Source organism: Rhipicephalus sanguineus, chromosome 4 (assembly GCF_013339695.2).
Source record: "Rhipicephalus sanguineus isolate Rsan-2018 chromosome 4, BIME_Rsan_1.4, whole genome shotgun sequence".
Taxonomy (NCBI): domain Eukaryota; kingdom Metazoa; phylum Arthropoda; class Arachnida; order Ixodida; family Ixodidae; genus Rhipicephalus; species Rhipicephalus sanguineus.
Genome location: NC_051179.1, coordinates 24,687,299 through 24,711,910, shown reverse-complemented (window position 1 = coordinate 24,711,910; position 24,612 = coordinate 24,687,299). Strand labels below are relative to the sequence as shown.

The window sequence follows — 24,612 nt, the reverse complement described above, 5'->3', positions numbered from 1 at the left end:
CCCCGCGTTCACTACAGCAGCCTACTTCTCGGCGGCTGCTCGCGAACCGCGCGGAAGTGCGTCACAGTTCTGTGTGCTGACGTGATCCAGCGCTGCACTCGCTAGGTGGAGATAGTTGTACCCGGAGCTTATCGTTTCTGAAACGTAAACTGACACCGGCCGGTAATGAGGAGCCTGTAATTAATTATATGTCGCGCTGGAGCAAACGATGTGCCGTGTTATGACTAACAGGCCCCCAGCAACACATTGCAGCAAGAAAAAAAAAACGGTAGGCCAAAATATTTATGTCAGTACCCCTTTAAGGATTGGAACTAGATATGAGTGAATGCACTTCTTCACTTCATACACAACACCGGCCTAACGGCGCACATTTAACACAAATATACCTAACAAATATTATGCCTTAAGGGCAAGTCTCTGTCGTAAATAAAAAAAAAGAATGTCACTTTTTTGGTTTGAAATGAAGTGGAAGAAACCTTGAATAGTATCAAGATTTGAATGGCAGTAGGGTGCGAGTTATAAGTGGTACAATACGTTACAAGTTAATAATTACTATACTTAGCGCATATAAGCCCATATAACACGCTTTTAAACTTAAAAAATATGTACATTTAACCTTGAACTGTGGCTTCGCGGCAGTGCAGATTTCTCATAAATAGGTGGTTTCACGGCACTGCAACTGAACACTGCAGTGCAATCACCTGTACAGGAGGTTATGTGCGGTCAAATATATGCATATATTCGTTCATTTCGATCGAAATTTCGAATAATCTAAATTCTTATCTAAGCGAATTTTAATGCTTTAATATTCGTTCGAATATTCGAAACGCCCGAATATTCGCCCATCCCTACTACGTATGCTTATACTATCGGCTGCTCATGCTCCTTTCTTTTTAATTTTCATTTGAAAGTATGATTTTAGTTTTTATATAATTAAAATAATACATTTCTATAAAAACAAAATGGCCGCCATTGCACGATCTGCGTCCTTCCTCGTGATTTTTCTGGATTTACGCCACTGGGGCACACCACGGACGCTGGCAAAATACTGAGAACCACGAGGTGGCACGTGGGTAACTGGCGCCCCAGTGACACGGGCACGCCACGGACGCTGGCAAAATACTGCAGCACGTGAGAATTACTGGCGCCCCAGTGGCCCAGTGACACAGGCACACCGCGGACGCTTGCAAAATACTGAGAAGCGTGAAGCGGCACGTGGGTTACTGGTACCCCAGTGACACGGGCACGCCATGGACGCTGGTAAGAAAGTCACAGTTTCGCCGCAACGGCGAAGCAATGAATGCAATAGCAATAAATTGGAATGTAACGCGAAGAACGGAAAGCAGCTCGAAATTGTCAGAGCGTCGCTCGAGCCCCAAGGACGCACGAAAAGAACGCACACAGGACGAGCGCGAACTAATTGTCACAGTTGTTACTTATTTCTGTTTGAACAGCGCGCTCCTTTCGCAAACGCGGCCGCTGAAGTGACCTCCCCCCGCTCCGCCCCACCGGTTGCCCCTGCTTTCCTCGAGATAAGCGCACGAAGGCGACCACGCCCTGTAGGGCGAAGAGCAACGGCGTTCGCAGCGCGCCACGCTAAAGCCCCTTGATGTTGGAAAGTAGCGACGCTCCTTTATCCACGCCGGCTCATCCTCGCCGCGCCGTCAACCTCCTCTTTTTTCACCCACTCTTTCGCGGAGCCGGCGCATCCGCAACGCTGAATGGCTGCGACGCGCGATAGCTCCCAGTCAGGTGACCCTGACGTCACGAGAAGCGAGCGCAAGCAAACTTCGCGCGCTTTCAGCTGCTCACGCCCGCCATGAACCCTCCAGGCGTCAACCCTCCAGGCGTGTGTGTACGGGTGTGTGCAGGTGTATGCGTGTTTGTATGTGCGCATATGTGCGCCTGCGTTTGTATGTGCGTGTGCGCACGTGTTAACGTGTGAGTGCATGTGCGTGCGTTTGTGTATTCGCGGTGTTTGTGCGTGTACGCACGTATGTGTATGCGTGCGCCTGCGCGTGCGTGTCTGTATACTCTGTATCACTTGTGCATGCGCGTGCGTTTCTGTATCGCTGTGTATGTGCGTGTGTGTCTGTATCGCGTGTGTATGTATGTGCCTGCGTCTCAGTATCGCGTGTGTATTTATGCGCGTGCGTGTCTGCATCGCGTGTGTATGTGTGTGCGTGCGTGTCTGCATAGCGTGTGTATGTATGCGCGTGCGTGTCTGCATTGCGTGTGTATGTATGTGCGTGCGTGTCTGTATCGCGTGTGTATGTATGTATGTGCGCGCGTGTCTGTATCGCGTGTGTATGTATGTATGAGCGTGCGTGTCTGTATCGCGTGTGTATGTATGAGCGTGCGTGTCTGTATCGCGTGTGTATATCTGCGTGCGTGTCTGTATCGCTTGTGTATGCATGTATGTGCGTGCGTGTCTGTATCGCGTGTGTATGTATGTATGAGCGTGCGTGTAGTTATCGCGTGTGTATGTAGGTAAGAGCGTGCGTGCCTGTATCGCGTGTGTATGTAGGTATGAGCGTGCGTGCCTGTATCGCGTGTGTGTGTATGTGCGTGCGTGTCTGTATCGCGTGTGTATGTATGTATGAGCGTGCGTGTCTGTATCGCGTGTGTATGTATGTGCGTGCGTGTCTGTATCACGTGTGTATGTATGTGCGTGCGCGTCTATATCGCGTGTGTATGTATGTATGTGCGTGCGTGTCTGTATCGCGTGTGTATGTATGTATGAGCGTGCGTGTAGTTATCGCGTGTGTATGTAGGTAAGAGCGTGCGTGCCTGTATCGCGTGTGTATGTAGGTATGAGCGTGCGTGCCTGTATCGCGTGTGTGTGTATGTGCGTGCGTGTCTGTATCGCGTGTGTATGTATGTATGAGCGTGCGTGTCTGTATCGCGTGTGTATGTATGTGCGTGCGTGTCTGTATCACGTGTGTATGTATGTGCGTGCGCGTCTATATCGCGTGTGTATGTATGTATGTGCGTGCGTGTCTGTATCGCGCGTGTATGTATGTATGTGCGTGTCTGTATCGATTCTATATGCGCGTGTATATATATGTATGTGCGTGCGTGTCTATATCACGTGTGTATGCGCATGTGTATGTAAGTGCGTGCGTGTCTGTTCGCATGTCCACGCACGTGTGTCTATAACACGTGTGTACGCGCGTGTGTATGTATGTGCGTATCTATATTGCATGTGTATGAGCGTGCCTGCCTGTATCCCGTGCGTATGATCGTGTGTATCTATGTGTGTGCGTGCCTGTATCGCGTGTGTATGCATGTCCGTGTGTGTACGTATGTGCGTGCCTTTATCACGTGTATATAGGCGTGTGTGTGTGCCTGCGTGCATGCATCGTGTGCGTGCGTGCGTGCCTGACAGCGGCATTGACACAAAAAGGCTTCGGGCTCACTCATTTGGCCCAATTTAAGTAAACCACCACATTCCTTCTTGCCTTCTTTTAGCTCATCAAGACCACAATTATGAAAAAAATTCTCGCCTATACTTTATGCTGGTTACATTATATGCGTTAATACACCGTGTTAAGGACAGCCCAGGCGGCGACGGGAAGGTAAACCGCTCAGCCGCCAGTTGATATACTCATTTTTTTCGAAGCGCTTATTTGTATATACCGAAGCGTCTTTAAAAATATAATTGTCACTTTGTTCTATCGGAAGCCCACTTTCGTCATGACCATTGCTAAAGAAACAGGTTCTCATTTGACGCTTCAAGTGGCCGATTAAACAAGCGCGCGCAGTGATTTAATGCGGCTGCGGCGAGCCAGTGGAAGGTTCAGCGTGCCGTGCGCAGCGCGCCGGCCAGGGGAGGGGAGAAATCCGAGGAGAATTGAGGAGGAAAACGCGCGCGCGGAGGAGAGTGTCGCTACTTTCTAGATCAAGGGGCTTTACGCCACGCGCGCACATCGCGCCATCTATGTGGTGACTAAGAAAGCATGCTGAAGTAAATGGTGTATATAAATTAGGGGTGTGCGAATATTCGAAATTTTGAATATTTTTTTAATAGTGTTTGCTATTCGATTCGCACTGGAATTTTACTATTCGAACTTCCCCAAAACAAATACAGTCAACGTCCGATTAAGGTGACCCCTTCAGATTTTCAATATGCTTCACCTCATTACACTCTCGTATTGCGGCAAAGCTGCCTTTCACGCTCCGTTACGGTCGAACTTTGCCAAGACACAGAATATGCTTCACCTCATCACACCCCGGCCAGTATTGCGGCAAAGCTGCCTTTCAAGCTCCGGTACGGTCGAACTTTGCCAAGAGATGCGGTTTGTAAGTGGTCCCTAGATTTTCAACATTCTTCACCTCATTACACCCCGGTGTTGCGGCAAAGCTGCCTTTCAAGCTCCGCTAACTCAAGAAAACGCTGGTTCCAACATGGAAAGATGTGGCAGAGTTGGGGGCTGAATTAATGCTGTTTTGGGCATGAAATTTGGGCAGGAAGTCGGAAAAATCGGACGCCGAAGCTTTTTAGCATCCAAAATTTCAGATGTTCTTAATATCGACGTCTACGAGGCAGATTTGGAAGTCCGGACTTGAAGGGAGCACACCCTTGTCCGCCACATAAGTTGGGCTTCCACAGAAGTTGAAGGAGGAGGAGAGGCTGAGGAAATGGCACCCTTGCCTATCATGTGTATAGTGTTGTCGGCAACATCTTGGTTGAACCAAATCATTTACATAAAAAGAATTCGGCCTCTACATTGCCTCATTCTTGATAAGACAACTAGGAAACACCAACACGCCAGTACTTCATCAACCTAGCGAAAAGAAACACTTTCATGTTGCTATCTCATAAGAATATGCTTAGGAATCCTCTCCAACTTTTTTTTTGCAATTTCGCTTCGAAGTATTCGAAAAATATTCTAGAAATATTCGAAAAATATTCGATTCGCACTCACGCTTCAATATTCGAATTTGCTTCGCACCCAACATTTTGCTATTCGCACAGCTCTAGTATAAATAGCTTGCCATTAGCAGGCTGGTTGGCCTAACCGTCTAACGCCACGCGCTGCGAAGCGAGAGGTCGCCCGTTCGACTCCGCGCGTCGGAAAGTTTTTCTGAATTATTTTTTTTGTGGTTTTTATATATATATACGGTGCATGACGGCGGCGACGGGGACGGCAAAAATCAGCCGAGACTGTCCATATAATTGCTATCGCAATAATACTGAGAAGCGCGAAGCGGCACGTGGGTTACTGGCGCCCCAGTGACACGGGCACGCCACAGACGCTGACAAAATACCGAGAAGCGCGAAGTGGCACGTGGGTTACTGAGTGACACGGGCACGCCACGGACGCTGGCAAAATACTGAGAAGCGTGAAGCTGCACGTGGGTTACTGGCGCCCCAGTGACACGGGCACGCCATGGACGCTGGCAAAATACTGAGAAGCGCGAAGTGGCACGTGGGTTACTGGCGCCCCAGTGACATGGGCACACCACGGACGCTGGCAAAATACTGAGAAGCGCGAAGTGGCACGTGGGTTACTGGCGCCCCAGTGACATGGGCACACCACGGACGCTGGCAAAATACTGAGAAGCGCGAAGCGGCACGTGGGTTACTGAGTGACACGGGCACGCCACGGACGCTGGCAAAATACCGAGAAGCGCGAAGTGGCACGTGAGAAAAACCAATAGCCTATCGGATTATTGAACATATTGGTCTATTGGTATCATATGGGTCTATAGGTGGCGTGCTGGTCTATTCGACCTCTATTTGGTTATTGGTGTATTGTAGGGGTGTGCGAATATTCGAAAGTTTCGAATATTCGTCGAATATTACATTCGAAATATTCGTATTCGATTCGAAAAACGTATATTCGAAAAGTTTCGAATATTCGATAACTTCGAATATTCGAAAAATTCGAATATGCGACTCGATTATCATGCATAAAATAACTCGTCTTCCACATTTCTGCTGCGTTCGTATAGCTAAAAACGTTGCCGAGAGGAGCGATAAACATCTGCGTGCGACGAGCACCCCAACACGTATGATTTATTGCTGGTGCATCTCCAACGTGCAGGGCTGTTGGCGATCATGTAACCGTGCATTTTCAATATTATGCGGCCGTGACGTGCCGCACTACCACTCGTTCACTATGCGGGACCACTTCTGAAGACAGTGACCCTCGTGACTGGTGACGTACTGTAGGCACCTTCAGACCCCAGTCTGGCAATGCTTTGCCCCATGTAACTCCCTATACCAGCCACTTCTGTTCCAAGCGAGCGTGCCTTTTCAGTGGCAGGGGGGGGGGGGGTTGTCTCTGTTAGAAGGGAGCGCCTGCTGCCTGATCATGTGGAGCAACTCGTATTTCTTCATGATAACATCTAGTCATTACTTTCATTGTGCCGTGATATTTGCTTGTGTTGTGATGTGCATTGTGCTAGCCTGGACATTGTGTTCTGGAGATAGCAGCGTATGTTATGTTGCCAGTCAGAGTGTTGATGTTTTTTTTTTTTTTTCAAATATAGCTACATGTTAAATAAAATATTGTTACTGTGGAGGCATTTTTCCTTTGATATTCGATATTCGATTCGATATTCGAAGGTGGATATTCGTATTCGATTCGTATTCGAAAAATTTGGTATTCGCACACCTCTAGTGTATTGTCTATTGGCACTCTATTTGTCTATTGTGTTTGTCTATTGGCGTACTCGTAGTATATTTGTCTATTGGCATTCTATTTGCCTATTAGTACTGTATTTGTGTATTGGAAATCTACTGGCCTACTTCTCTGCCGGGAACTCGTAATTTTGGCATATCAAATAATGGCCATTTGAGGACTGCAACATAGCAGCGCCTGTATAAAATGAACAAATTCTATTTGAACGGATGCATGTGCTATATTTATCATTATTACAGGATAACTTCATCAAATCGGCGATCTACCCTGCAACAAGCTTTCCAGGCATGCTGTGCTTCCTTGTCGAATATATGCCACAGCACCGCTTCTCTAGGTAGTGCCTGAAAAAAAGAAACAAACATAAAATACCAGGAAGTAAGAAGGAAAATATTTAGATGTGCTACTGAAAGAAAACAAGCATTAGAATAAAAAAATATATGCAGATACAACACACTAGAATCGGCATAAGGGGAATTCCGGTGAGCTGGATGTAGGTAACAGCTTAACATGACAGGGACGGATCTTTTGTCAAATTCGTACAGCAGATTAGATTATGCTTGTGTCCCAGAAGCATAACCGCAGTCACGTGTGTGGACTTTGGACACTTGTGGGAAAGGCCAAACAGCCCTAGCACCAAACCGATCGCAGCGTGTGAACTTCGGGACTTCCCACAGAAATCTTCATTAAATATAGTGCCTCTCTACTGCAACCATGTGTTTCATAGAATGGGGTTCAGTGAGCATGACTAGTAATTGATGATGGGACAGCCACACAGGATTTTTATTGCCAATAAACTTCTTCCCTCTCCCATAAGTGTATTATTGAGGGTGAACGAAGGCATGATTACGTATTTTAGTCTCTTTAGATTATCGCGAAAACAATGCGCGAGTCGATAACGTGCGTCTATGCCAGCGTCTGTATATGCGAACAGCCCACACGATGTTCAAAACTATTGTACTGTGGAGCAGAAAAACTAGAACAAACGAAGGGGCTAACTTTTTTTAAAAAACTACGCCAAGTTCTCAGACTTATTCCATACCAGTTACAATGCTAGGGCTGTGAGAGCTAGGCACATGCAGCGACAAAATCATTTTACGTGGCTAGAGGTATTATTTCAATACATCTGCAAAAATTAAGAATCGTAAGTGAACACTGATTTATCGCTCTTATCCTCGCTGTCCGGTGGGCACGCTGGCAGATGCGCGAATTAGTAGCACAGCAAGAGCAACTTTTACTGACTAGCAAATATATAAAAAACAGTTCACTTACCTAACATCGGCAGGGTATGCCACGGCCGGACTCGACTCTCTCGAGCGGAGGAGAGAGTCGAGTCCGGCCGTGGGTATGCGCACCGAAGCAACCACCTTTGCGAGCAGCATCCTGTCAGCATACACGGTACCACTTACTGCTGTTGCAAGTCCGAGACGCTTTTAGCGCTGAAACGTTTAACTTTTTTGACGCTCATGGCCGACCTTGCATTGTCGTCGCGATTACACACGTGCGTTTTCGTGCAACCTTCAATAGACACAAGCATACATCATTTCTAAGCCTGACTTCGACCACGAACATGCCGCACCACACCTGACCACACACTCGTGACTCGACCGAAAACATCCGCTGCGGCTGTGGCTGGCTGTAGTCGGCTCGCTTGCTGGCTGGCGCTCGTGCCGTGGCCATACCACAAAAACAAGATTTTATTTTTTGCTACTGTATTGCAATATTTTGCTCTATTTCCAACCCCTCGAAAATATTCAGCTGCTGACACATTGGAAGGAAGGTTATGGAAAGCGTAGCGAACCGAAATTTCAGCTGCAAAAATAAAAATAAAATAGAAGACATACAGCGCCCTCACGCGACAGCTATTATCTTCAATGAGCTCTTTTGGCAAGCCTGTATCACTTTGGTTGGTTGCTCGTGATTTTGCGATTTTGCTATCGTTATCGTGTTTCCGCATGTTCCGAACTTCAGATTTTTCTCGTTTTTATTTGATGTGCATTAAGGGTGACCCCGCAGGTACAGTAACCTGCGGCAGCGAACGCGATGTTCACCGTTGTAAGAAGTGCAAGCGCTCGAGCGAGCTTGCACTTGCAACCTACCACCTACTACTTACAAAGGCGACGAAAAAAACGCGAACAGCGCTGTTCGCATTTGTCTTCTCCGCGCTCTTAGCTTGGCGACAATAAAAAGACGCTAGTCTCGTGAATGTATCATGGATAACTTGTCTTATTACCAGCCAGGCTACAACTGTTTCGAAAAGTAATGCGACCAGCGGAGCTGGTAGATGCCGTACTGTTCGCGCTTGTTTCCATAGCGTGCTGTCGAAGAATCGCAATAGCCCACCGACTGAAAAGAACGATGTATACATTATGTGCACACATTCAAGCAGGAAGTGACGACTTCTACCTTACATGCTGACTTCGCTTATTTTATTAGCAGCTTATTTTCCCACCCCGTTTGCACCATGCAAGGATAGCAGAGTACAAATTGCTGCCTTTACAAGAACATTAAGTACCCAGTTAAAACATTACCTACTGTGGCGTTCCCTTTTCAACTATGATAACTTTCTCTTTCTGTAAACCTGTCTTTTTGCGGGTTTATCCCACAAATATAATGCATAGCCATAACCTTGAGTACAGAATGAAATTGCACAAATATACAGGCGTCTGTGCAGGCCCGTGGCCAGGAATTTTTTCGGGGGGGGGGGGGGGAAGGGGGGCACTTGCTGAAAGCCTTGACTATTTGAGAAAAACGCCTATTTTCAATATTTATTTTCGGTAGAACACCATGTATCATAAAGATTTCGGGAGGGGGGGGGTGCCCCCCCCCTGGCTACGGCGTCTGTGTAATTATTTTGGTGAGATTTATGAAAAATATGGCTGCGATATTTTGGAACACTGTTATGTAAAACAGCTGCCACTTTGATCAAATACTGAACAAATCAAAAACTGCCTTTTGGCTGAATTCGCTACTGCATGACCCTGTAAGTGAATTAAATACATATAGGCGGCCTTTTAATACCATGCATAACCCTGTGACTTTGGTGGCAATTCACACCTGCTACTTCTATAAATGACAAATAGCTGCTATTTATTGGTTCTATAGGTGACAAATAGACGTCGCCTATTAAAGCCTATTGATGCCTACTGGTTCTATAAGTGACAAATAGCTGCCACCTATTGGTACTAACGTGTACCTATTGGTTCCATTGGTGACAAATAGATGTCTCCTATTAAACCCCATTGGTGCCAATACGTGTCAATTGGTTCTATAAGTGACAAATAGCTGCCAGCTATAGGCACCAACAAAAAATTTATTGGTCCTATCGGTGACAAATAGATGTTGTCAATTGGTCTCTAGTGGTGACAATAGAATTCTAATAAGTCCTATAAAGCTCCAATAGAGCACTTATACAACAAATAAGATTTTTCTATAAGACCAATAGAAAATTCTATTGGCATTTTTGCTAGATTTTACTGAGTGACACGGGCACGCCACGGACGCTGGCAAAATACTGAGAAGCGCGAAGCGGCACGTGGGTTACTGGCGCCCCAGTGACACGGGCACGCCACAGACGCTGGCAAAATACCGAGAAGCGCGAAGTGGCACGTGGGTTACTGAGTGACACGGGCACGCCACGGACGCTGGCAAAATACTGAGAAGCGTGAAGCTGCACGTGGGTTACTGGCGCCCCAGTGACACGGGCACGCCATGGACGCTGGCAAAATACTGAGAAGCGCGAAGTGGCACGTGGGTTACTGAGTGACACGGGCACGCCACGGACGCTGGCAAAATACTGAGAAGCGCAAAGCGGCACGTGGGTTACTGGCGCACCAGTGACACAGGCACGCCATGGATGCTGGCAAAATAGTGAGAAGCGCGAAGCGGCACGTGGGCTACTGGCGCCCCAGTGACACGGGCACGCCACGGACTCTAGCAAAACAGTGAGAGCCGATGGGGAAACATGCTGGACGTAACTTCAGCACCTGCTGCCGGCACAATATCTGAGAACAGTAAATTGCCAGCATTCTCGCCTGATTGGCTGTAGCGACTGCCAACACAATATACTCCGCCTAATTAGAACAGCCAATGTCAACACAGGCAGTTGCGAAATGCACAGCGCACAGGAACCTTACGGGAAAGCTGGAACTGTAGGGGCAGATATAGCCGCCAGATATGGCGGCAGTCTGGCCACACTGATCTCCAAATCTCGTGGCGGCGCGGAGTGCTACGTGTTTAGTGGCAGCTCATACTTCTTTTTTCGACTCTTATAATTGTGTTTTTTAAAGACGATAGTCTTTCTTGGGGAACTTAAACGCAGAAATTTTGGTCTGTCTTTCTGTCTGTCTTTCTGTTTGTCGGCACGTCACTCGATTCAGCCACCCGGCCAAAGTCGAACCACTTGCCCTAGAGTTACTGTATATGCTACCTTTAACTTGCCCAAGGGCCAGCCATCTTGAACGGCTGACTAGGTTCATGCTTGTTTACATTGTTGATCAAAAAGCAAACATTACGCATATCTGAGGCGCAACAAGTATTAGGTGGTGTGTTCCTTTAATATAAAATACATAGATACGTAATTTTAGAGACCCTAGTTTCTTAAGCTGCGCTGAAAATGCGATTGCGCTGAAACTTGCCTTCCTCCGTGCCCTCTACACGAGCTCATTGTTGTGTTTCGGTTTCGGTTCAGTATTGCACTGTACGAATGCCATGGGGCGCCGCTCTGGCAATCCCTTTTTTCCCAGGCGACGTGTAAATAAAAGAGGGTGTGGAAAGTACACGTTGACCAATTGACCAATCGCGTGCGACTCAAACGGACGAACCGCCTCCGTCCGTTTTAGGAATGCTTACAAAATACCGCCACTGCAACACCATAGAGTTTCCTATTGTAGGAAACTCTATGTGCAACACCAAACGGAACGCTGCCGTCTTTTCATCCAACGGCCATGCCTCTGCAATGCCGACGCGCCACGAGACCGTGTCGGTGCACACGCTGGGCACATAGACCGGGTGCTCACTGAAGTTCGACGGAGAACCTGCGGTGAAGTGAAGTCCTGTCGGAATATGCGGCGTAAGCCTGCAACAAAACGAGCCCCGCAAAATCTGGAGTACGCGCTCGGTTGCTCGGCTAGTACGGCTCTTCTCCAGATACAGCTTCTCGGGCGAAAGCCGAAATAAACTCGCGCTCTGCTAGCCAGTGAAGCAACTTGTGCACCCATGGCAGCACAACTTGTCACAAAAAAAGATTGTGCTTGTTCGTCTGCTTTTCGTATGACCCGCCGCTACCGCCGCTCCCGAAAATTTTAATTTTTTTTTTTTTTGTAGCGCCGTGGCCTCCGAGATGGCGCGTTAAAGCCGATTGCGGAGGCCACCAAAAGCTCCTTCTCTACTTTTTAATGAAAATAGAGGAGGCGCTGCTTTTTGACACTGACTTCCAACCATAGAGTTTCTCACAATAATCACAATGATTGTGAGAAACTACGCTGCCCATGAGCGCTGACGCATGCGCAACTGTAGTTTCGGACAGAGCGTCACAGTGATGATAATAATAAGGCAGCGTCTCCTGCGCCGCGCGGCGCAGCAGCCAGCCCCACACAGAAGTGGCTCCTGCGCCGCACGGAAGTGACGTCACTTTAAAAATTATTACTTAAAGCTATTTGAATGTATAAACTATTATTGTATAGTACGTTAAATTTACAAAAATATTACTAAACAGGTGTTTCAGGAGTCAGTTAGCCTATATTTGTTAATTAAGCACATATCACAAGCATTTTAAATACAGGGGGCGCCATGGGCGCTGCGGCTGCGAAAGGTAGTGGCAGAGATGGGCACTGCGCCGTGCTCCCTATTGGGCTGAAGAAATTAGGTGCCTTTTTCCTTTCCTCTGAACCACTTAAGAAGAAGAAGAAGAGATGGTAGCTGCGATGTGTGGTGGTGGTAACAACCTTATTGAAAACTCCGGCAAATTCGTGGCCTGGGCCTAGGCCGCCCCCAAGGAGGACCGAAGACCCTGTGTCGTCGTTGCCTGAAGGGATTGCTGGAAGCCCAGTTGATCCTGGAGGTTGGAGCTAGCTCGGCCGTCCACCGCGCCGTAGCTTCATCCGAGTGTGTGCACCATAAAGTTTCTCAGTGTGAAGTGTGTATTATTGTTGTTGGACGTACTGCATTTTCTAGATTGCAATGCCAAGCGTGTTGTTGTGGAAGGTGAAAGTGTCCTTGCCGCCGAGTTTTGCTTGTCGCGAAGGGCAAGGTCGACGATGAAATAAATGCTTTTGCATAGTTCGCGTGTGAATGTCCGGACGCACATGCATGAAACCCCACTGCGTCTGCGAAGTGTACTTACGAAGCCTGTGATCTCCGAAGGCCAAAGCTACTGCATTGCAGGCTGTTTTGCTAAGTGAGAAAACGTACGGCCGTTCTCATCCGTTGCTACGGAAATGCTCCCGTGCTGTCACAGGCCGTGCGTGTTATTCAGCAAGGCAGAGAAGCTGTTTTGTAGGTAGATGGGCTAATGCAGTTGGCACTTGCCCTTGGGTATCGTTTATCAAGTGCTAATCGCCTATAGCATTACTTTGGCACGTCAGTATTTTGAAGCGGCCTGCCGGTTACCTCGTCAGGTGGTGACGGTATGTTGAGCGACATAAAAAAAGTTTCCTGTTGCATATTCGGCGTGGCTACGTTGCAGTCCGCCTTTTTGTCATCAAAACTTTGATAAACCGTGGAAATCAACATTCCTGACACGTGTGCCGGAGAAACTGATGCAGCCAGCTGCATTTGAACTCTTCGTGTCCTCCTGCGTCTCGCCGATTAAGAACATTAATTCGCAAAACACTTTATCATAATAAATATAGCCAATTCTGCGAGGGTCATCATCAAAGGGCCTGTGGACAGGACCACCAGCAGCAAGTCAAGCTGACGGGAGGCCGATGAGGAGGCGCAAATGTAAAAACAATAGTAGCGCGACCAAAAAAAAAGTAAATAAAACAAACTGCGAAGGGGCTCGAACCAGCGACCTTACCCGTCCTTTATGTGCTGCGCTAGCTAACTACGCCACAGCTGCCGATCAGTTCGGAGGGTTTAACAAGCCGGTTTTGTATTGTAGTCACGCTGGACGTAACTTTAACATTTTTCATTTTTACGTCTGGACGTAACTTTCACAGCTTCTATTGTTACGTCTAGACGTAACGCTAGACACTCCCGACTATATACTATTATTCAAACGAAGCGCCGAACCGGAAAAGTGCATGACGTCACATCCGTGCGGCGCAGCAGCCGTTTCTGTGTGGGGCAACATTTGTTTTCGTGGCCGCTACAGGGAGCGACCGCAGCGCCGCCATTCGGTAGAGCCTGAAACGCCCGTTTTAGGCACTTTTTCTCCCTGAAGACGGCCACTGGCCTAGGTACTGAGGAGAAGAACGCCCCTAGCTCGACTTGTCCCTAGCTTGATCGGCAGCCATAGGCCATGCGCGCTTCACGCCGGTGTCAACCCACGCCAAGGTAAGTTTTTGCATTCGCTGTCCTGCGGTGTTTTCGAGCAAATGAGTTAAACGGGCCAGGCCTTCTGCCTGGTGTGCTGTGTTTGTGTGCCGTTCGCCTTCGAACTCTACCTTTGTGAATTTGCACCCTGTGTGAGCATCGGCCCGTCACACAGTACAAGTGCTTAGCTCGAGCTCGGTTGTAGTCGAGGTGGAACTGCATTCAACAATTCATTATTTACGTGACGCTACGGCCTCAGTCCCGAAACTTGATTTGGTGCAATTATGTTACTGTTTGTTACTGCAGCTTCTGATCGATCCAGCTATTTTGCTGGAGGGAGGCTTCAATGTAATAGAGTTACTGTTTTGTACTACATGTCCGTATCGTTCTCTGCCATTTGATATGTCATGATACACTTCACGTGTAGATGGTCGACGCTACCATCTGTCCAGTACATTACATGGTTCTCAGTGCAACTGTCTAGCGCTAATTGTACCATTTTTATTAGGTACCTCACTTCGCTGCAAGTGTGCTTCTTCACAGCCCTGTGCTTCTTCGCAGCACGGGGCACAGGCATAACAATTGCAGCACGTTTGGTGTAATGCAGTCCTACCATCAATTTGTATAGGCAAGACAACACATAGGACAGTGCACATTGGAACTTTGTGCAAAGTTTAGGTATTCCCTGTGACCTTGGGCGCTGCTGACAAATGTCCCATTTGTCTGGTTTGCGTAGAATGCTAAAATAATTTGCTGCATCAGCCAAGGCAAAGCAGAAAATTAAGCTGGAAATGGCCACTTCTCTGCATTACAAGCTCTGTGGAGTGGTGCTGTAAATTCAGCATTGCCAGATATTGTTGCGTTAGAATCTGACTACCTGCAAAATTTTGACTGGCACAAGCACCCAGTTGCTGTATTTCTGGTAGACCAGCTGCACTATTATTACAGCTGTCGTTTCCCTTGGTTTTGTCCTAGCAAACACGCCACCTGGTTCAAACAGCCCACGTACAACTGTGATTAAAACTGTGAATAGCATGCTCACATACACACTTTAATCGCTATGGTTTACCTTTAGATGCAACAGATTTCAAAGAACACTGACTGCAACGGTTGATATCACTTCCTTTAGAAACTTGCTCAAAGCACATATCATTCTGGTGTAAAGCAGCTTGCACAGTTGTAAGAAAGCGGGCAGTTACGATTACAATTTGCAATGTTCCACTACTTCATTCTTTAAGGGGCTCCTGAACCACTTTTCCAAGTAATCATCGAATGACCTCAGTATCGGGCCTCACAAATCGATTGCCGCAAAAATTTCTTGAATTCGTCAAGAACGAATAGAGTTACAGGGATTTGTCACACGCTTTTAGTGCTTCCCCTCTTCTCTGAGCTTGCTTGAAGGTACAGGGAGGGATGGCATAGAGGAAAGAATTCACGTCATGAGCTTGAGCATGCATGATGAAACACGATTGCTCTCTGTTCTCATTATTCCTGTGCATGAGTGTGGCTACTATAGAGCACAGGGCCAGCGTGTGGCAGCACCTTGGTGGCAAGAAACGCATCTTAACCAAATGCCGCTCTTTATTTATGTGGGATATTGGCCTGCTATGTGTTGTTCAATGTCAAACAGCAGGTGCCGACAGCTGCGAAGAGAGTGAGCACAGCCCCCTGTATGAAAAGAGGGTGCCTGTGAAAATGGTAACTTCACGCTCCACTTCTAATCTCTCCTTGTTGCGCATGACTGCAAGGCTTGGCTGAGCTTTTCATAGTGGTGTCTGCTTTCCACAGGATGTGGTTTCTGAGCAAAGAAACAACTGCTTGCAGGGCGAACTCAACACAAGGACAAAAGAAGACGCGGTGCTTGTTCGTGCCTTTTGTTTTTGTGTCAAGTTCACACTGCAACCAGTTGTTTCTAATGATCTACCAACTTTCCGACTCTCGTTGACTATGTTTTCTCACCAAGACTACATTTTTTTCACCAAGCCTGACGGGTGGTTCATGACCTCTTATAACAACTTTTTCATGAGCAGAGTATCCTTTAAAGCTTCATGCCACATTAAAAAAGAAATCATAGAATCGGCCCACATTAGTAAACACAGAAAAGTGAAAAATTACATTTATTGAAATTCTACATCTGTCTTTCCACTACTTTTTTTTTCTATGTGCGATTTTCAACTTTAGAAGGCGTCTGATTATTTATTTATTTATTTGAGAATACCTCACAGGCCCCGTAAGAGGCATAGGGTGAGGGGGCATACAGTACAATTCAATACATTGTATGGTTGTATACACACTCTGCATTTCAGAATTCTAAATGTGCATGGTGTGTCTGCACTATAACATGCATGAAATATACAGCTGTATCCTTACCAGGAAATGGCTATATTTTCACATTAAGCTGAGGCATCTGCATATTTAAATAAGTGTTGCAATACTTTATTGGATGGCTGTGCATTTGGGCAAATGTGGCTGGCGGTTATCACAATCTTTGTATACAGGGCAATCTTGAGCGGTCATGCTTTATATCCTATAGATCTTCGACTGAGGTTTTCTTGCTTGTCACTTTTATCAGTATCGAAACTTTGCAGTATTCATGCATCTTACAGTAGCTTTTTTTTTTTTTGGCGAAACCGACCTGTTACTAGAAAATGTACTAATATGATAAAGGTCTTCAAACTTAGGTTACCTCTTCGTGATTGTTGCCAGAAGAAATAATTTACTCCAGTAATCAGAGTGGAGTGTCTGGCAGTCCTATGCAATCTTTACTGCTTGGGTGGTACTTTGTAAGTGTACACAATGATCTGCAGTGATGTTTTCAGGCTTGCTAACATGAAAGCAGTAAAACAAGCTGGCCACTTTTACAGCAGTATACAACTTATCCTGAAACAAGCAAATCACAGTGGTACCACTACCTGCAGCAGTGACACTTAGGTTGTATCACAGCCTGTGCCACTTAGGTTGTATCACAGCCTGTGCCCTATACTGGTACATCATTCAAAGACTCATCTAGCCTGCACAGATGTCATTATTGTCGTTGCACCTCGAGGTGGCTAACTTCTTTTTAGTGCCGTGTCATCTGTAACTCCGCTCATTCCCATTCTTTACTGGTTTGAAAAAATTTTGCGGCAATAGATTCATGAGGCAATAAACTGATAAGCTATTATATGATTACTTGGAAAAGTGTTTCAGGAACACTTTAACATACACTGTGTGTTCTAGCATGCTGCTGTTACCAAGGTTGATGCACAACATGGTTTTGACACAAGAAGTCAAGACACCACAAACGCCAACTATCAACTGCAAAGGCACACAATGGCGGGAAAAAAAGAAGACATGAAAACTTATCTGCGCATGCTGTTGCAATAAACGAACTTATCAATCCGGCACGTCTGGGGGTATACGTGAAAGATAACTGTTAAGGCAGTTGATTTATTCTTTATGCAAGTTAATAGACGGTTAGCTCATGCATGCGCATGAGCTAATAGTGCGCATGCATGCGCACTATTATCGATATGCCATGCCTCGATTATTAGATGAGTTTGTTCATTCATATGCCTGTAAAAAACTGCGTATTTATCGAATTTTGGCGTGGACTTACACTCTCGACATTGTAAAGATAGATTAGAAGGTGAGCCTCCGCTTAACAGTATTTTATGTTCCAATAATCTCTGGTTAACACAGCGGCTCGTCTGTCCTATGTAGAAGCAGCCGTAGCTAAAGGGAACCTTATAAACCACACCTGTACAGCAATCAATGAATTTGTTGGCATGTTTTATGAAACAAATGTTATTCCGCATCTTGTCTACTATTACTCGCTCATTCTTTCTCTGCACAGTGCACAAATCTTACCTAGATAATTGGCAGCCATAAAGACAGCATTAACGCTGTATCTACTTCCCACTTTCTTTAGCCTGTGAGACATGCAATGAATGTAAGCAATACCTACGACGTGTTTTTTTCTCATTGCTTTCTGCAACCATGCTCGGACTTAGCATAACGGACTTCTTTAAACATTCCGCGATAGTGGCCGCCCTGTCCTTTAGAATGAATACTTACCAACTAGCTCAGCTCTCTGTTATTCTAAACATGGTTTTATTCCACAGCCCTGGGGAAGGTCTTGGAATGCTTGTTCTGATTACAGACTGAAATGTTGCTAATCTTGTGGGTCCTTATTTCTTCTTGGGCACCTTGTGCACTTGTTTCAGTACATGTGCTAGGTCAATACAAATTTAAGTGAGTCAGGATATGCACTTTAAATGATGTCTTCAAGTAAACAACAAAAGCGAGCTTTCCACATTGTAACTTTTATTGGCATTTCAGAAGCAACACCAGCAAGATGACCAAAGGATGTATCACTTCAAGATGGAAATGGCTATGTTCAAAGATATTTTAGAGATGTACAACAAGGAAGATATTGGGATTCTCGTTGCATCGATATATGCGATCTGCAATAGCAATGTCCAAAGCTTAACGAGCACTTTCACGTAGAGAGCCTTCCTTATTACAGCACTTATTCGCAAAATTCTTGCAGCAACATGTTCACATCGTACAAGTGCGCATTTATCTCTCCATCAGAAATTTTGGACCGCAAGGTTGTGTACTGCCACTTGAAGAAACACCGAAGCATGAAAGCCTCCAACCCGATAAACAGTAAAGAACAGTAAGGTAGCCAACATAAGAAGGTTCAATATGGAGAGAATTGAACATGCTCTAAAGAACAGAAGAAGCCTAAAAGCAGTGAAGAGAAAATTGGGCACAGGCAAAAACCATATGTATGCACTAAGAGAAAGGCAAGGCAGTTTCACTACCAATATGTATAAGGTTGTCAAAGCAGCAATGATTTTCTACAGAGATCAGCCAGGACAACAATGGTAGTAATAATAGTGGTAGTCCAGACGGATCTCACCAACAATGGCAGGTGAAGGAACGAAAATTTCTTGTTAGAAGAATTGGCATCTGTTCATCTTAAAACCGCTTCATGCACAAAAAACACACCCCTAGAGAAAATTCTGCCAGGAGCAAAGACACAAAAGCAAGAGAATTAATGGAAGCTTTTTACATAAGAAAGCAAGAAAGTTTGTGTGTTAGTGATACATAACTAGTTTTATGTAAGATTGAGAAACAGTTTATTGAGCGTGTGTTATTGTATTACCCCTGATGTTCAAATGGATGTTTGTTGCGCAGGCGCAAATTGATGGTATATATGTGTGTGTGGTTTCTGGGAATTAAAGCAGCTGTGAGTGGCGCCCCGTCCAGTCATCTTCTCTTGTGGTGTGCGTCTTCTTTTTTTTTTTTGTGTGTCTAAAGCAGCTTTAACATGAAGGAAAGAAAGCCTTAGAGGGAATGCAGTGGGGAAAAGCAGCCGGTTATGATCAGGGGTGTTGCTGTACAGTGATGCTATTAGTTTTCTTGTGCCCTTTACCGCCATCAGCCATCTGCCACTGGTCAAAAAATGCAGCCCAGGAATTTTTCAGCAGTGCCAGACGGCTATGGTGAGGAAAAGCATTAAAAAAAGTAATAGCATTGCTCTGCGATAACACGCCAGGTAACAGCAGATCTGTTTAAAGACGGGGGCACACTGTTTTTGAAAAACTGGCCAGTTTGTATATGCAATGCCTTTTTGCTGTGAGCGTACTGAAATCTTTGAAGAATGTGAACATTGCCCTAATTAATTATGTATGACATTACTATACAGTTTTATGTACTTATAAGCTTTGTTTATCAATGTCTTGTATTAATGTATTTTTTTTTTGTTTTCGGTACAGTTAACTTGTGTACCTATTTGTAATTTGTATCCAATAATCATGTGCAGGGGGTCATGGTATGGTCTCATAACCGAGGGACCCTTTTCTGTATATCCCTTTTTGTTGTAATCATGCTTTGCAAAATAAATGTTTGAATGAAAAGGGGCATCAAGAAATTGAAAAATTAGAAGCCGATCAGCTTACTCATAACTGCTAACAAGGCATTTGCAAAAGTAATAGCTAATAGAATTAGGACCACCTTAGAATCCAATCAACCAAATGAGTAAGCAGGATTTCATACAGGCTACTCAACAATACACCTTATTAGCACTGTTGATGTTATGGATAAATGCATGGAATATAACCAACCCCTATATATAACCTTCACAAATCATGAGAAAGCATTTTAGTCAGTTGAATCCTCACCAGTCGTGCAGGCATTGCAGAAATGGTGTGTACACAAATTGTATACAAAAATACTGGCTAAACTCTAGCTTGCTGAGCCGTAGGAGTACATATGTAAATTGTATTACATTGTTATAAAACGGACAGTCAACACTGCCACGCCAACTGTTGTTAGACAACTGTTGATTAAAACATTTATTCACGATCTACACGGTGTGGCTGCAGCATGGTGGTCTGCAGCACATTTGCTACAGTAAAATCACCAACTATAAATGGTATGTCTTTCTCTTGTCTAACCCACACAAGATGTCTTATAAAACTTCCAGTGTCTATTTTCCATGTTCCTGGGATGATATAGACCAGGGGTCTCAAACACGCGGGCTGGACCTTTCGTAGCGGCATACCCACGAATGACTGTCTTTGTCCCGCACTTTTTTTTCTTAACAGTCTTTTAGCAAGCTACGGAAATATGGTACACAAATACGGTAAGGCAGTACGGTAGTGCTCCTCCTTTCCTGCTCGTTGTGCTTAAGCCGCTCCCAGTTCAGGTGACAGTTCAGGAAACTGTGCATCCTCAAACGACAGGTTCCTCGTTAATAATGTGTAGGCTGACAGGCAACAATGATGCGTGACAACCGCACAGTAACTTTTGAGAAAGCTTTTGTGGTGTTGGGTTGCCTTCACCGGCAAAAGCACAACGAGCGGGAAAGGAGGAGCGCTACCAAACAGCCTTACCGTATTTGCGTACTATATTTCCGTAACTTGCTAAAAGACTCTAATAAGTATGTTTATGAGCTACAGAGACACGACTGGTTTTAGGCACTTTTTCCTTTGGCACCCCCATGTGACGTTGCAGTGCGGTGAAACATAACCATGGAACAAAAACTATATTTCAGAATCAAGGTCCAGATTTCAGTCATTATGGAGATCTCTCGAGTCCTGCTGTCAAATCCCTCAAGAAATGACCCACATATGACATTTTGTTCAAGCTAATGTTGAAACTAACTAAATGGCAGATACAAGAATGAAGCATCAAGTTGGCGATTGCAAGTGCGCAGCATATTGTTTAACTGCATACACAATAAACTGTCAGTGCGTGGATGTTGTCAAGGCTTTTCAAAGATAATTTAAACTTTAGGCAAATTGACATCTATGGTGACTTGTGTGTGCTGTCGGGAAGAGCCTTTTTTTTTCTTATAATTATTATTAATCAGGTGGTGTCGTATCTACAGTTATCAGTCTCGTCTGTGAGCAATTTCCAGCTGCTTCTTTTTCATAATTCAAAACATTCTTTGGGTGGCACTAAAACAAACAAGAGCCTTCTTTTTTAAAATGATTCCTATTGCTCCCTTTCCATTATATCTACAGGAGGCCTGCACTGAGCTCACTGCACTAAGCACACTGAGCCTGCACCGAGCGCATTGAGCTCAGCCTGCCAGGCGGCGCTAGCAAGTGCCTACATCTGGTCATTGTAGCCATAGTCGTACAGCGATCAGGCGTACAAGTCTGATGACACGAGAAAAAATATCGAAACAATACGCACGGCCAACAACCTTGGTTGTAGTCCTAGAATGAGGACCACGTGGACGACCACGGCTATGGCAGCTGCCGCCCTACTATAGCATCAGAGCTTTCATACGCCAAAGCTTAAGACGGCAGACTATGCAACTGCTGTTAGAAGCAGAAACAGTCTACGAGGCAAAACATGTGGTATTGTGCAACGTGGAGGTGAACAAATATCACATAGCAACGTTCGCTGGACTAGTTCTCCTAACAACGCCGGCAGACAAAGACATGCATGGGCTAGGAATCGCAGAAACTGAGAAGTTACTGCAGCAACGAGCTTGCAGCTACAAAGCAGGGTAAAAACAAGGTGTAGAGACTGCAATAGAAACTTTTAATGTGCAAAAGTCTATGGCAAGTTTTCCAGCAATTTCGGTGCCAATATTATGTCTATAACGCAAAAGGTGTGGCACTTTTCCAACAAGAATACATATGGCTTTGTAGAAAACAAATGGATTTGGGACAGGTCAACTTAATTGAAATTAGCTTGAGTGCATCAACCTAATTTTGGGGGCGATATGGAGGTAAGAAACGTATGGGCCACCTTGAGGAAGAAAAGCATCATTAGCTGGGCAGTGTTCACAGGCGAGTCTCGGTGAGTGCTTCCTGCTACTCACCGAACATCGCAGCCCCACGTCAAAGCAGAAATCTTCCTTGCGGAAGTACTAGCCAATAGCTGTTTACAATTTCTAAGTTCTGCATTCGCAGATTCATGCACCTTCTTACCCTGCGGACACATGTGAAAGCTGGCAGCAGGCTCCATAGCGTACGCCCTGCATTGAGCACTGGCCTACCATACAAAACTCCTCCAAAGACAGTGGCTACATAACGTAGTGATTTCTTTCAAGTGTTGTCGAGCGCACAGCAACAGCAGGAAAACCACCCCAGTCACTCAGAATTACAGCGCAGGTGGCATTCTAAAGTTTTGCTTTCAGCTCGCTCTGGTGCTCCCAAAGCAGACTAAGCAGCCACTATGACCACATGAGCCTGCCTAGCACATTGCACCAAAGGTGGCGTCTGCTCTTCCAGTGGTATGCCTTATGCCCAATACCAGTTACGGAAGTGGCCATGAGAGCACCCGGATAAGGGCAGCTAGAAGATAGATGGAGTAGATAATAAGATAAGGAAATAATTTTAAATGCCTCAAGTTAAAGGCACGCTGAAAGCATAGACAGCTCTGTACAAATGCACAATGTTGGCAGGTCCTTAGGTAACAGGTTGTCTAAACCATGTCACTTAGTATGCTTTAAATAGTGTAATATATGAATACTGCACTTACACCTATGTCTTCAGTCACCTTCGCTTGGCGGGGAATGCCATTCATGCAAGCAGTGCGATTGGTTCCCAATGTGGTGATGTTGTAAACAAATTGTAAACAGATGAGCCATGCCGCCCTATTTAACGCCTTGTTTGTTCTGCATGCACAAATCGTATTTTATGTACGTGTAAAAATAAAACAATTTCAATGTACGCAGCTTGCAGCATTCAATGTAAGCATCGTAGACAGTCTGCCACAGCTGTATCGGCGCACTCGCGCTAGGAGTGGAACGGATTTAAAGGCTGGAATAGTAGCCGCAGCAGCCCGTGGAGGGTCCCCTGTAGCGCCAAACACGTGACTGGCTTCTTGCGATGCAGAAAATAACCTAGCCCTTTCAGACTTCAGGAAGCATGTCAATTTCTTTTTGGCGGATTTTATGCCTTCACGGGCCCCTCCGATGGCGTGGTATTGACTATCTTCTTTTGCGAACAAGGCAAAGGCAACATTCTGCACGTTGCGTCAGTTGACGAACGAATGCGACCTCGTTTCAAAGTCCGGTGAAAAGGGCAGAATATAAACATAAAGAACGAGAGAAAGTTTCTAGACGTAGGAATCAGTCTTTAATGGGACGAAAAGCGTCAAAAGCCGACACATAAGACGACACGATGTCTGGTTCTCTAGTGTCCGTATTGGCGCGGCTCACTTTCTTCTGCGATAAACATGGGAGGAGTCGATCCCGCCTACGTCGTGCCAAGATGCATGGACAGCGGTCGCCGTAAAGACGATACATATTTGCTTCACTACGCAGACAGCAGGAACGTCGTGCAGCATGCAGTGGTGTTTTGCTTACCTTCTAGTGGCAAAGCGCAAGTGTCGCACATCAGATTTCGATGCTTGATATCCCGGATGGTGCCTAATATAACCATAACGTACACAGACGCATATATATTCCACAATATCAAGTACAACAGTGCAAGGAAAGGTTGCAATCGCTTAGAGTTTCAAAAAGTTAAACAGGAAGTCTCCATGACACCAGTTGCAGGAAGCAGGTGGCGCTTCGCGCAGTCAGAAACCGAAACCGAAAGCTATCCTTGAGCGCCTCCCGTCATTTACGGCCGCCGACCCACTCGCTTCGATGAAAAGAAATCGAGAGACTTTGCTCCACGGGAGATATGGGGATTTTTTGCTGTATTTTAAAACACTTATGCGCCATTTGGCTAAAATAAAGGTGTCGAATAGTGGTCTCTGCGTCGAATTCTTTCATTCAGCAGCAATTTTTACCTTGAAGAAGACAAGACTGCTTGTCGAAATGCTGACTCCAGCGACACTCCGTGTCCAAGAATTTTTCACCTTTTCAAGCCGCCATCTTCCCTGAACTTCTGCCGTTTTTGGATTATCATACTGGCAGGGTTTTGCTGCGCGCGAACATAGCAAAAAGGACAGAGTAGACAGAAAGAGCGATAAATTTGCTGGCTAGAGAAGCTCCAGAAATTAATCCGATGCCATTATATGCAGACTT

At 45.6% G+C, this 24,612-nt stretch overlaps 1 protein-coding gene across 1 annotated transcript in view; it reads left to right on the top strand.

Moving 5' to 3' along the window:
- The first annotated feature begins 10,499 nt into the window (after positions 1 to 10,499).
- Positions 10,500 to 24,612, top strand: part of LOC119389266 (DNA replication ATP-dependent helicase/nuclease DNA2-like) — a 32,575-nt gene continuing 18,462 nt past the window's right edge. The window contains 1 exon segment of the mRNA XM_037656468.2: positions 10,500 to 10,591. Coding sequence (XP_037512396.1) covers positions 10,500 to 10,591 — 92 coding nt within the window.